The sequence below is a fragment of the Chaetodon trifascialis genome, chromosome 3, assembly GCF_039877785.1.
Source record: "Chaetodon trifascialis isolate fChaTrf1 chromosome 3, fChaTrf1.hap1, whole genome shotgun sequence".
Classification (NCBI taxonomy): Eukaryota; Metazoa; Chordata; class Actinopteri; order Chaetodontiformes; family Chaetodontidae; genus Chaetodon; species Chaetodon trifascialis.
Genome location: NC_092058.1, coordinates 10,332,439 through 10,343,412, shown reverse-complemented (window position 1 = coordinate 10,343,412; position 10,974 = coordinate 10,332,439). Strand labels below are relative to the sequence as shown.

The following is a 10,974-nucleotide window of genomic DNA, read 5'->3' as shown; positions in this document are numbered from 1 at the left end:
AAGCAGATTGTGCTGTGTCTGCCACCATAACCTATATTCACATGTGGCTTACATACAGCATGATCTCCTCTATCCCTGTAAACGAGTCTAGTCAACTTTATTGCAGTAGTGCAGGGGCATCTCCACGTCATGTGTGCTTATCTCAGAGTGCAGACACTCTGGCCAAGTTATGTGTAATCTCTACCTTCCAGACTCGTAACAGCGGGAGGAAACTGTGACAGCCTTGAACCGTATCACTATCACTGTGCTGTCAGAGTACTGTCCATCACTGCAGCTGAGTTGAACCGTGTAACTACTTATGATTAAACTGAGTGAAAGCATTTTGGTATTTTTAATGTAATGACTCTAAGGCTCTCTGGTTTTATTGTTTTTAATTACCGTCATAACTTAGAGACAAAACACTCCATGCGACATTTGCTGTGGGTCTTAAAAAAATATTTCACAAACAGTGTTAACATCACATTTTCATTTTTATGGATTATATAGAGCTGGCATAAGAAAACTTTTCATATTTACATGCAAAATTCCCATGATTTTCAAATATTTAGTATAAAAGGAAAAACTCAAATTCTTAAATATACAAGCTTACAAATCATTTGAAGAATACATTAACGACAATAAGCACTATTGTTTAAATGTCACAGCACCTTTTATCAAGTAAAGGCTGTCTAAATCAACCACAGGCATGAATTAAACTACAAAATAAGAGTTCCAACATATGTTTTCAGCATCCTTGCAAAGTGTCAAACCCACACACCACACCGTATGTCCTATGTCTTCTACTCATCTACAGTTTCTTTGCTTGTTTCCGTCACGGTTTCCAGTTTAACTTCCACCTGAGACTGAACTTTTGTCGTCACTTGCGATGAGGGTTCCTCCTCCTCTTCATCCTCTGCCTCCCAACCCAGATCAGCAGTGGCGTCTTGGTACTGCTGGTACTCCGACACCAGGTCGTTGAGGTTGCTCTCTGCCTCAGTGAACTCCATTTCATCCATACCTTCCCCTGTGTACCAGTGGAGGAAAGCCTTGCGTCTGAACATCAGGGAGAACTGCTCGCCCACACGGCGGAATATCTCCTGAATGGCTGTGTTATTGCCAATGAAGGTAGAGGCCATTTTGAGGCCTCGGGGTGGGATGTCACACACGGAAACCTTGACGTTATGGGGGATCCAGTCCACAAAGTGGTTGCTGTTTTTCTGCTGCACTGCAAGCATCTGTTCGTCAACCTCCTTGGTAGACATCCGGCCACGGAACATGCCAGCAACCGTGAGGTAGCGCCCCCTCCTCGGGTCGCACGCCGTCATCATGTTGCGAGCATCAAACATCTGCTGGGTGAGCTCAGGCACGGTGAGGGCTCGATACTGCTGGCTGCCACGGGCCGTCAGGGGTGCAAAGCCTGGCATGAAGAAGTGGAGGCGAGGGAAAGGCACCATGTTGACAGCCAGCTTCCTCAGGTCCGCATTGAGCTGTCCGGGGAATCTCAGAGAGGTGGTGACCCCGCTCATGGTCATGCAGACCAAGTGGTTGAGGTCCCCGTAAGTTGGCGTGGTCAGCTTCAGGGTGCGGAAACAGATGTCGTACAGGGCCTCGTTGTCGATGCAGAAGGTCTCGTCTGTGTTCTCCAGGAGCTGGTGGACCGACAGGGTGGCGTTGTAGGGCTCCACCACTGTGTCAGAGACTTTCGGGGAGGGCATGATGCTGAAGCTGTTCAAGATGCGGTCGGGGTATTCCTCTCGGATCTTGTTGATGAGGAGGGTTCCCATACCGGAGCCGGTGCCCCCCCCGAGTGAGTGAACCAGCTGGAAGCCCTGCAGGCAATCACAGCTTTCGCTCTCGTTCCTCACCCTGTCAATCACCTGCTCCACCAGCTCTGCTCCCTCGGTGTAGTGGCCCTTTGCCCAGTTATTCCCAGCTCCCGAGTTCCCTGCAACAACAAAATTAAAGAGCCAAGGTTAATCTAGCTCTATCACTTGTGAACAGAATTAGTCTGGCAATGAAAACATAAAACACAAAAATTGTGCCACTTTGTTATAGATGGGAAACTGCATTGCATTAAGATTCACAACTGTATGCTGCCAATAAATATTTTCGCATAAAAGCATAATATTCGGTGCAGGCGTTCCCCAGCATGGCTGATTTGTTATGTGCCTCACCATGGATGAAGTTGTCCGGCCTGAAAAGGGCCCCGATGCGGCTCCCTCTTACACTGTCCATGGTACCGGGCTCCAGGTCAACAAGCAGGGCCCTCGGGACGTATTTACCACCTGCAAACAGAATGGAAATGTATTAGCCAGATACTGGCATCCTGAACCTGAATGTGCCCTCAGTTGGTGTCAATGTTTAGAGTAATATTTATCAAGAACAGTCTATGTACAGTAACCTCTCTATTACCATGTGCCTCGTTGAAGTAGACGTTGACCCTCTCCAGCTGGAGGTCGCTCTCTCCCTCGTAGATACCTGCTGTATTGAGCCCATGTTCTTCACTGATCACTTCCCAAAACTAGACACACAAAAGCAAAGAAGGAAATCATCACTGTGATACTGACAGGGCTCCAGGTGTGTATCAGTCAATGTATGAACGCCAAATCTATGACTCTCTCCCAAATGCATCCGTGCTTATTGATCTGAGTTGAAACGCAAAAGTGGTCTTGTTGCTCATGATCTTGGGTTAAGAATCCCTGCTTCTCGATAAGATGAAGCAGGATACCCAACAGAACAACTGCTTGATTTTTAGGCCGCCACTTTCTCCAGTTTTACGAAGCATAACGTGTCTCATTAGCTGTACTATCTTGTAGTTCCTCTCTCTTGTTTTGTGTTATCCATGATAAAAATGTCCCACCCCTGCCAGTGTCGCTTTGGCCCTTATCTTCCCCCTGAATACTTGACAGGGAACACCCTGTGTCACTCACAACTGCTGGTGGCACCACGCGAAGAAACAGTGCAGGTCAAACTGTGCATCATCATTTAAATACAGTAAAATATTATTCACATAATCAATGTCACTTCCTAATTTTGTCTCAGCTAAACAAAATAATGAATACAGACACAGATGTGCCCTTAAGAGTCTCAAAACGGCATAGTTTGGATGTGGGCCATTAAAGTCCAAACAGAGGCTACTACGCATTACACCTTTAACAGCGGAATTAGGATTTTATTTTTACCTTTGAGCCGATCTGGTTGCCACATTGTCCAATTTGCAGATGTACAATTTCACGCATGATGATCACGCTACAGTACACAGAGCAGCTGGGAGTCTCTGATAGGTTTCAGCCCTCTTCGGCCTTTTATACAGCACCACAGATGATGTCATCAGTGATGTCAGGAAGTCACCCCAGTTTATAAGTGAGGGGCCCCGATACACTACGAAAACGCTTAGAAGAAGAAGAATTGAACAAGTGTAAATTAACTTTTACAACAGGGAGTTTGCTGTACTTTTACACTCTTGGTTGGTAGACCTGCTCTGCCCAACTTCCAATATGCCGCCTTATATTTTGTTATATACCCGTATGTTTCATTTTCTTTGTACACTGTATTTCATGTAAATAACTCAATAAAATTATTCAACTGCATTAAAAGGTGCTATTAATAATTGAAAAGGCCAATGGTAATTACTAGTATGTAAAAACTCTGCAAAGAACTTCACAACATCTCTGTCATAACTCAGTGAATTATCAGTTGGTGCAATGATGCGTGAGGAAACAACATCATGTTGGCTTCACGTGGCTGACACACATCTGTGAGCAGTACCCCCAACCAAAAACAGGAAGGAAGAGGATGAATGAAAGTAGTGTGTTTCTCTGGCCAATTTCTGATAACACCCATTTGAATAACTACATTTTATGTTTGCACGATACACACACACAAATACACACAAATACCAGACACACTGTTCCCCTGGCTGACAGCACGGAATAGTTTAAAAACTGCAAAAGTATTCGTTTCAAAACTTACAGTTTTACATTTTCAGCTCCCAGTCAGAGCAGGTGTAATAATAATGGAGTAAAATGTGCAGCAGTTGGGAAGTTATGTATGAGAGATGCTGCCATCTAGAGGTCTGTCACAGGCATAACACGATGTCGCTAGAGAAAGCTGATTTAATTAGTACAGTTTAGCATCTTCTCACACCAGGATTTATCAGGAACTCTCAAAAGTCTTTGAAATCCAGCATGTGAATAAAAAGAGACTGTTAAGAACTTAATACTTCAGCATGTGGCTCAGATTGTTAAATAATAATATATAATTAGAAAACTGACGATTAGGGCTAACATTTAAGCAGCACTCTTGTATTTACATCCCTACAATTTTGTTTCTTAAACGGAATTTGGACAGATAATTTGGCACAATGACTGCAGCTAACTGTTCCACATGTTCTCCACATGTCCACACAGGTTTCCTCCATCAGCTCCAGGTTCTCCCACACTTTCACATGAAATCTGTTCACATCAGAGAGGCCAAATTCATAAAGGTTGACTAATACTGAAAAAGGTAAGTTGACTTTGATCAGCAACCTGAATGAATATACATGTTTTGTTAAGTATGTTTTACATTTTCCTTATCTGTGTGTGTGTGTGTGTGTGTGTGTGTGTGTGTGTGTGTGTGTGTGTGTGTGTGTGTGTGTGTAATGTAGCTAACTATTTAATATCAGATGAAGTTCACACGGTCACCAGTTTAAACCAGTGTATTACTGTACATGACTAAGTATTAGAACACTGTTAAAGCACAGGATGATGATGATGATGATGATGATGATGATGATGATGATGATGATGATGATGATGATAAAGATAAAGCATTGCGTAATCTCTGTTACTCTCTCTCACACACACAGATGACAGAGATACTTAACTATTCAGTTAGTAGTTGCTGTGGTTAATGTGTGTATTTTCCACCACCGACCTCTCTGGGAAAATCCACAAAGGCTACTTAAGTATAAATACCAGTACAATGGAAAAATACTGCATTTAAAATCCTGCTTAACTAAAACAACAGTATCATCAGCGAAATGTACTTTAAGCAGCAAAAGTAGAAGTACTCATTAATACAGATGCATCAATGCATAAGCAGCATTTCACTATTAAAGCTTTTAACTAACTTATATACAATCAGCTAGTTCAGTCCAGCTGAACCTAGACTCACGTGATAAATCAGAAGATAAATTTAATTAGTTTTGTAGGAACAAACACTAATTAGAAAGAAATATAAAGTGTAGATTTTGGGGAAATGTCTCTTTTGTGGAGCTGAAAGATGAGAAAGAGTCATAGGTTCAATCTTTAACAACACATTTAATTAATAAACTTACATACATATTTTTATGTAAAATATTAATTTGATAAGTGTTTACAGATGTCAAATCAATGTAGTGGAGTAAAAAGTCCAGTATAGAAAGAAGGAAGTGGTATTAAATGGAAATATTCAAGTACAGCACCATAAAGTACTACAAAATTGTACTTAAGCACAGTACTTGAGTAAATGTACCTACTCTCCACCACTGTGTGCCAGTGAAACAGTTTGGGGTATTTATCAGATAGTGAAGATTAACTTCCTGGTTTAAGTAGAAACACCACAGAGGTAGAAGAGGAGGTCTGAATGTGGTCTTTAACTTACTTCTAAGATTTGAGTCATGACTTCTTTCACTTCCTCGGTTGTCTGTCGAGGTTCATTAGCGAGCCACAGTAGCATTTAGTTGTCATTGATGACCTTTATGTGTTTTGCCCTGAGCTTCTTTCCTCTGCCTTTTGACGTATGTGGTGAGGGAGGTGTGTGTGCGCGTGTGTGTGTCTGTTTGTCTGTGGGTGTATGATATGTGATGCACAGTGTTTGCATGCATGCAAGAGAAATTCTGATCCCCATTTAAAGCTGGCAGGACATCTGGACTGGGTTCTCAATGTTTCTCAAAGTGGATCGATCAATGAAAAAATGACAGTCTGGCCACGAGGGTTTGAAAGGAGGACGAGGAAACTCTCTGATCATTCAAACCTAAATAAATGTGATAACGCCAAAGACTAATGGAGCGGAGACATCAAGGTTTGTTATGATCCTGCTGAAGATGTTGTTGGAAGTACAACATGTTATATGTAATGTATGAAAACTTGTATTTTTGTTTGCCAAAACAACTAAATCTCAAACTGAGGTCAAATTACTTCTTTTTTGGCCCAACCAGAGTGTATGAATCAACATTTGGGCACTGCAGGTTCTTGTCGGCCAGTCAGATGTGTGACAACCTAAAAATCTGTCAGTCCTGACTCGATCTGGGCTCTCCAGAGGGTCATCACAGTTCTTTTACAGTCTCATCCAACAAAAACACTGGATCTAAAATCTGAGTTTTACTTATTTCTAACTTTTAAAGCAAAAGTTGAGAGCTGGAGGTATACTGAATCAATGAGGGGATTCAAACCAGATCTGGATTTGACAAAAGGCTTTTGAACCCCAAAACTTAGCTGCAGAAATAACACACCAAAGCCCACTCTGATCATTTTGCTTTTAAATGTTCTGAAAGTTATTTGAAAGAAATAAACAGGAAAATTAAAAGATTGATTGATTTACAGTGGACATACATACTGCTGTTCTGTTAAACACAGATCATTCTGCATCATGACATTGGGGCTTGAAACACAAAGCAGAGGACTTGGACTTGGGAGTTGACACCAGACTTAAAGGCCAAGACTTGACGTGCAACAATGACTTTGTTCCACCTCTGCCAGGCCCTCATGCCCTGCATGGAACAACTTGACGGACGAGGTTTGGTGAACAAAGTAGGCCTCTCCGTCACTTTTTAGCACCATCAGGCTGGTACTGTATTACTGCTACTCAATGCAGGACTATGTGATGGAATTTACTGTTTTTACTAATGAGAATGGATATTTTTTATAACTTGATTACATGTTTTCAGTGGTACTGATTGATACCTTTTGGGTAGATAGATTGATATTCATTTTGCTTCAAAGAGGGCGCCTCTCCCCTTCTGTACCTCTGCTTCTTGACGCTCCGGGCAATCATGTGATCCAACCCTGCTTCATTCCAGAAGCGTCAAGCGACGGCAAGGAGGAAACCGGAAGTATCTTGATCTTAACTTCAAATTAAAAGCACAGAATTAGCCCCCGCTAAGAACAGATGAGCGCAAAGAACTTCTGATTGTGGATTTGTTGTGCTTGTGGTCTATTCATTGATTTTACCTTTAGTTATGAATACGCACAGTATATTTGGCATGTATTTTACATTAGTGTTTAGCATGACAGGGACATTATTGGAAACAATAGCAAAGAAACTGAAATAATTTTTATTTGTAACTACAGCTCCATGACAAAATGTAGTCTTTATTTACATGGTGCTATAGGAGTAGGCGGCTCATAAAACATCATAATCACATGAATTTGATTAGAATGTTTCTAATTATACCAGTAATTTATTTTTGTACTTTTTCTATTCATAGTTATAGTTATTGTAATGTAGTTGTAGCAAATGAATATTTTCATTTTATGCTATTTCAACTTCAGACTCACTGCAGTTTACTCCACTGCATTTATTTGACAGCTGTGGTTATAAGCCATTTTTCAGCTTGAGATTTAACATTAAAAACACATGATGAGACTATAAAATGAAATAAAATCAGTTTTTGGGTTTTGACCCACACAAAACATGAACGGTGTGTTGTTTACGCCCCTGCAACATTTTTCGTATCTAAGTTATTACAGTTTCACCAAAGTAAAGATATGAGAACAGTGGAACAAAAAGAAAACAGAGTCTTGTTACAAAACTTTGTTGAATCATTTCATAAGACAGTAGAATTTTGACTTATTAGGGAGTTTTACACTGTGTTATAGCTCTACTGACACAAAAGAGTTGGGTACTTCTCCTACTTTCAGAGTTATCTCTGCACATTGCACAGGTTTTTGCAGATTTTTGCACATTACATCCATACATCATAAGAAACATTTTAATAATCCATGAATCATTTCAGTCATTTTTCAAGCAAAAATAAATAAATAAATAAATAAATAAATAAATAAATAAATAAATAAATAAAAATTAAACATTTGCTGGTTTCAGATTCTTAAATGTAAGAATATGCTGCTTTTCTTTGTCATTTATAATTGTCAGTGATGATTTGGGGCTGTTGGTTGGACAAAAGAATCAATTTTCAATTTGAATAGATCACATTTTGGCTCTGGGAAATTGTGATGACCATTTTTCAGAATTTGTTTCTGACATTTCTATAGACCAAACAGCTAATCAGTTAATCAGGAAAATAACTGGTAGAACAATCGATAATGAAAATAATATTTACTTGCAGCCCTCATTCTGATACATGGTTTTACAGGAAATTTGTCTGTTTCACATTCTTGATTCTTGACTTTTTCTCTCACAGTGGTTAATGCCATCCACCAAGATACCAAAGAAACGTCTTTGTGTATGAAAACCCATTTGTCAATAAACCTGAATGATTCTTCCATCACTGTGACAAACCCCATGAATTGATTTGTCATCAAAGAGAGAGAGAGAGAGAGAGAGAGAGAGAGAGAGAGAGAGAGAGAGAGAGAGAGAGAGAGAGAGAGAGAGAGAGAGAGAGAGAGAGACTTTTGTCACAGAAAGCAAGCTTGATAGTTCTAACCATTGTATGAGATTTTTCTTTCCTACACTGGCAAATTATGTATGCCTTCCACAAGAGCTTTATTGTGAAAGCTCCAAGCGGAAGTTGACATTCTCGTCACGAGAAACTTGACCGCCGTTCTTCGTTCCCAGGGTTCCGTGAGAGCCGTTTGCCCCACCCCACCTCTTCAACGCTATCTATCTCAATGTACAATTCTCAGAGAAAAAAGGGGGCAAAAATAATTCAGAGTAACGCTGCGAAGAAGCGATTCTCATCTCCCCGACCGGTTCATCGGGGCAGACTCGGCCTCTCGGCAGTAAAAATAAATGTCTCGCCGCTGGATCAGTGATTGAAAACACCGCGGTATGTTCATGTATCATGCACATGTAACCATAATCTACCATACGGATTCAAAGGGAATACAAAAAGCTGAGAGACTTGACAGCGGGCTGTACCTGCGCCAAAGGGGGAAATAACGGAGGATTTCCACCAATATCACCTGGATTTTGCGTTACATTCAAGGACACCCAGCAGCCAAAAACCGCCTTTGCTCGCGCGGAGAGGCTTCCCGATGTGAGGAGAAACACAAATTAACGTTACAGAGAGAAAAAGGACGGACAAGGGGCCTTTTTTTGGGTCTGGTCAAACCCTCCGAAAAAGCAGGCACCAGCATCTGTTGACGGGGAGAGGAAATCAGTCTGACATCGGCTTCAAAACGGGATATTATCGATAAGGTTGCGAACATCAGCGACGACGGCGTCCAGAAAACGGTGTATAATGTGACGGAGTCGGTTGTGATAGAGAAAGAAGCCCCGGTGTAGCCCGATGATTCACATGCCGTCATTTTAAGAGGAAATATTTATTTTTTAATTTTTTTCACCCGCCCTCTGATGTGCTTTGGTTAGGTGGAAAACGGATTACAGACAGTCCCTTAAATTATAACCTAAGAGATATATTTAAAGGGGGGAAGAAAGGGTCGAGGAGAAATAGGGCTTTGGTTGTGAGTGGAAATGAATTGAATGGCAGTGTGAGGTGTCTGCCGAAGATGGGCTCCGGAGGAGACGTTTGCTAAGAAAATTAAACACAACAGCGTGAAAATATATCCATCAGAAGAAGCCAGCGTTTGAATTTGAGACGCCTTCACGGAAACGGGACCGCCGACGTTCATTCGTGTCCATTGCAAGGCTGGAAATTTCACATTCACCCTCACATCAATGTTGATGACTTCATTGCGGATTTACAGTGAAAAACACAAGAATCAAGCGTCTGAGAGGGCGGCATCGGTGCTCTGCTCCCCCTTTTTTTGAGTGATCTCTTGTTGATAAATCGCCAGTAAATAGCCACATCCATCCACACACACAAACACACACACACACACACACACACACACACCGTGCCAAAGCCTGGTGGAGGCCACCGTCTACTACCTGACAGGTTTCACGTCGCTTTCATCTGCATCTGGCAACATAAATGTCACCCATTTTGAGCCAGGTGTTCCTCTGTGGGGCCTGTCTAGGAATTTAGGATTGATTGATTTTTCTTCTAATCAACACCCTCCCTCCTCCTCCCTCCCTCCCTACACCCACCCACCCAACCAGCCACCCACCCTGCCTCCCCCCTGAACCTATCGCTGGGTTTTTGGGAAGATGGGCTGTCTTGGCAATAGTAAGACCGAAGACCAACGAAATGAGGAGAAGGCACAGAGGGAAGCCAACAAAAAGATAGAGAAGCAGCTCCAAAAAGACAAACAGATATACCGGGCCACTCACCGGCTACTACTGTTGGGTAGGTTTTGTGAGATTTATCATTTGTGTGTGTGTGTGTGTGTGTGTGTGTGTGTGTGTGTGTGTGTGTGTGTGTGTGTGTGTGTGTGTGTGTGTGTGCTCAGTATAGGCCTCATGGTCCATTTTGAGCTGAAATGTTGGACCCACAAAAACCATACATGTGTGTTTTCACCTGTTTGTGCAAATATAATGGCCATTGTTCCAGGTTGTGCCCCAAAAGGTTCTGCAGCCTTTAACAGTGAAGCATCAGCAAATGATGCAATGGCGTGATGTCACCACACCTCTGGGTTTACGCCGTCTTGACACTGGACAGTTGAAAGGCAGGCCTGTCCCCTGCATTCACGGGGTATTATGGAGCATGATTGCAGAACATGTGAGAGACGGCGGACGGACGGACAGACAGCGTTAGTGTGAAGGCAGCGTGCAGCGGCTGGGAGGCCACCAATAGGCGTTTCGCACAGCTGTGTCTTTTCTCCATGCCAGGCGCACGGGGACGGCGCACAGGCCCAGTTTGTGATGTGCTGGGTTTGTGTGGATCCGGCATACCTTCACCTTGACTCATTTAGGTCCACAGAACTCCATGTTTGATGCCGTTTTTCAGAC

General features: G+C 42.1%; 2 protein-coding genes across 2 annotated transcripts in view; one reads left to right on the top strand and one right to left on the bottom strand.

Moving 5' to 3' along the window:
* Positions 1-372: 372 nt before the first annotated feature.
* On the bottom strand, positions 373-3,252 carry tubb1 (tubulin, beta 1 class VI). Its single transcript, XM_070959702.1, has 4 exons — positions 3,162-3,252; positions 2,392-2,500; positions 2,154-2,264; positions 373-1,924 (listed from the first exon to the last, which is right to left on the bottom strand). Exons 1-4 carry the CDS (start codon positions 3,216-3,218, stop codon positions 780-782), a joined length of 1,422 nt encoding a protein of 473 aa, XP_070815803.1. The 5' UTR covers positions 3,219-3,252; the 3' UTR covers positions 373-779.
* A 5,469-nt stretch (positions 3,253-8,721) lies between these two features.
* Positions 8,722-10,974, top strand: part of LOC139328836 (guanine nucleotide-binding protein G(s) subunit alpha-like) — a 30,082-nt gene continuing 27,829 nt past the window's right edge. Inside the window, exon 1 of the mRNA XM_070958865.1 lies at positions 8,722-10,372. Coding sequence (XP_070814966.1) covers positions 10,234-10,372 — 139 coding nt within the window. The 5' untranslated portion in view covers positions 8,722-10,233. The remainder of the gene's footprint in view (positions 10,373-10,974) is intronic.

What these genes read in the sequence shown, in the direction of transcription:
- tubb1 (XM_070959702.1), bottom strand. Translation starts at nt 3,218, where the DNA reads ATGCGTGAAATTGTACATCTGCAAATTGGACAATGTGGCAACCAGATC. An exon ending in GCAACCAGATCGGCTCAAAG is followed by an intron (nt 2,501 to 3,161) that starts GTAAAAATAAAA and finishes TTGTGTGTCTAG; the next exon opens with TTTTGGGAAGTGATCAGTGA. An exon ending in CTACTTCAACGAGGCACATG is followed by an intron (nt 2,265 to 2,391) that starts GTAATAGAGAGG and finishes TTCTGTTTGCAG; the next exon opens with GTGGTAAATACGTCCCGAGG.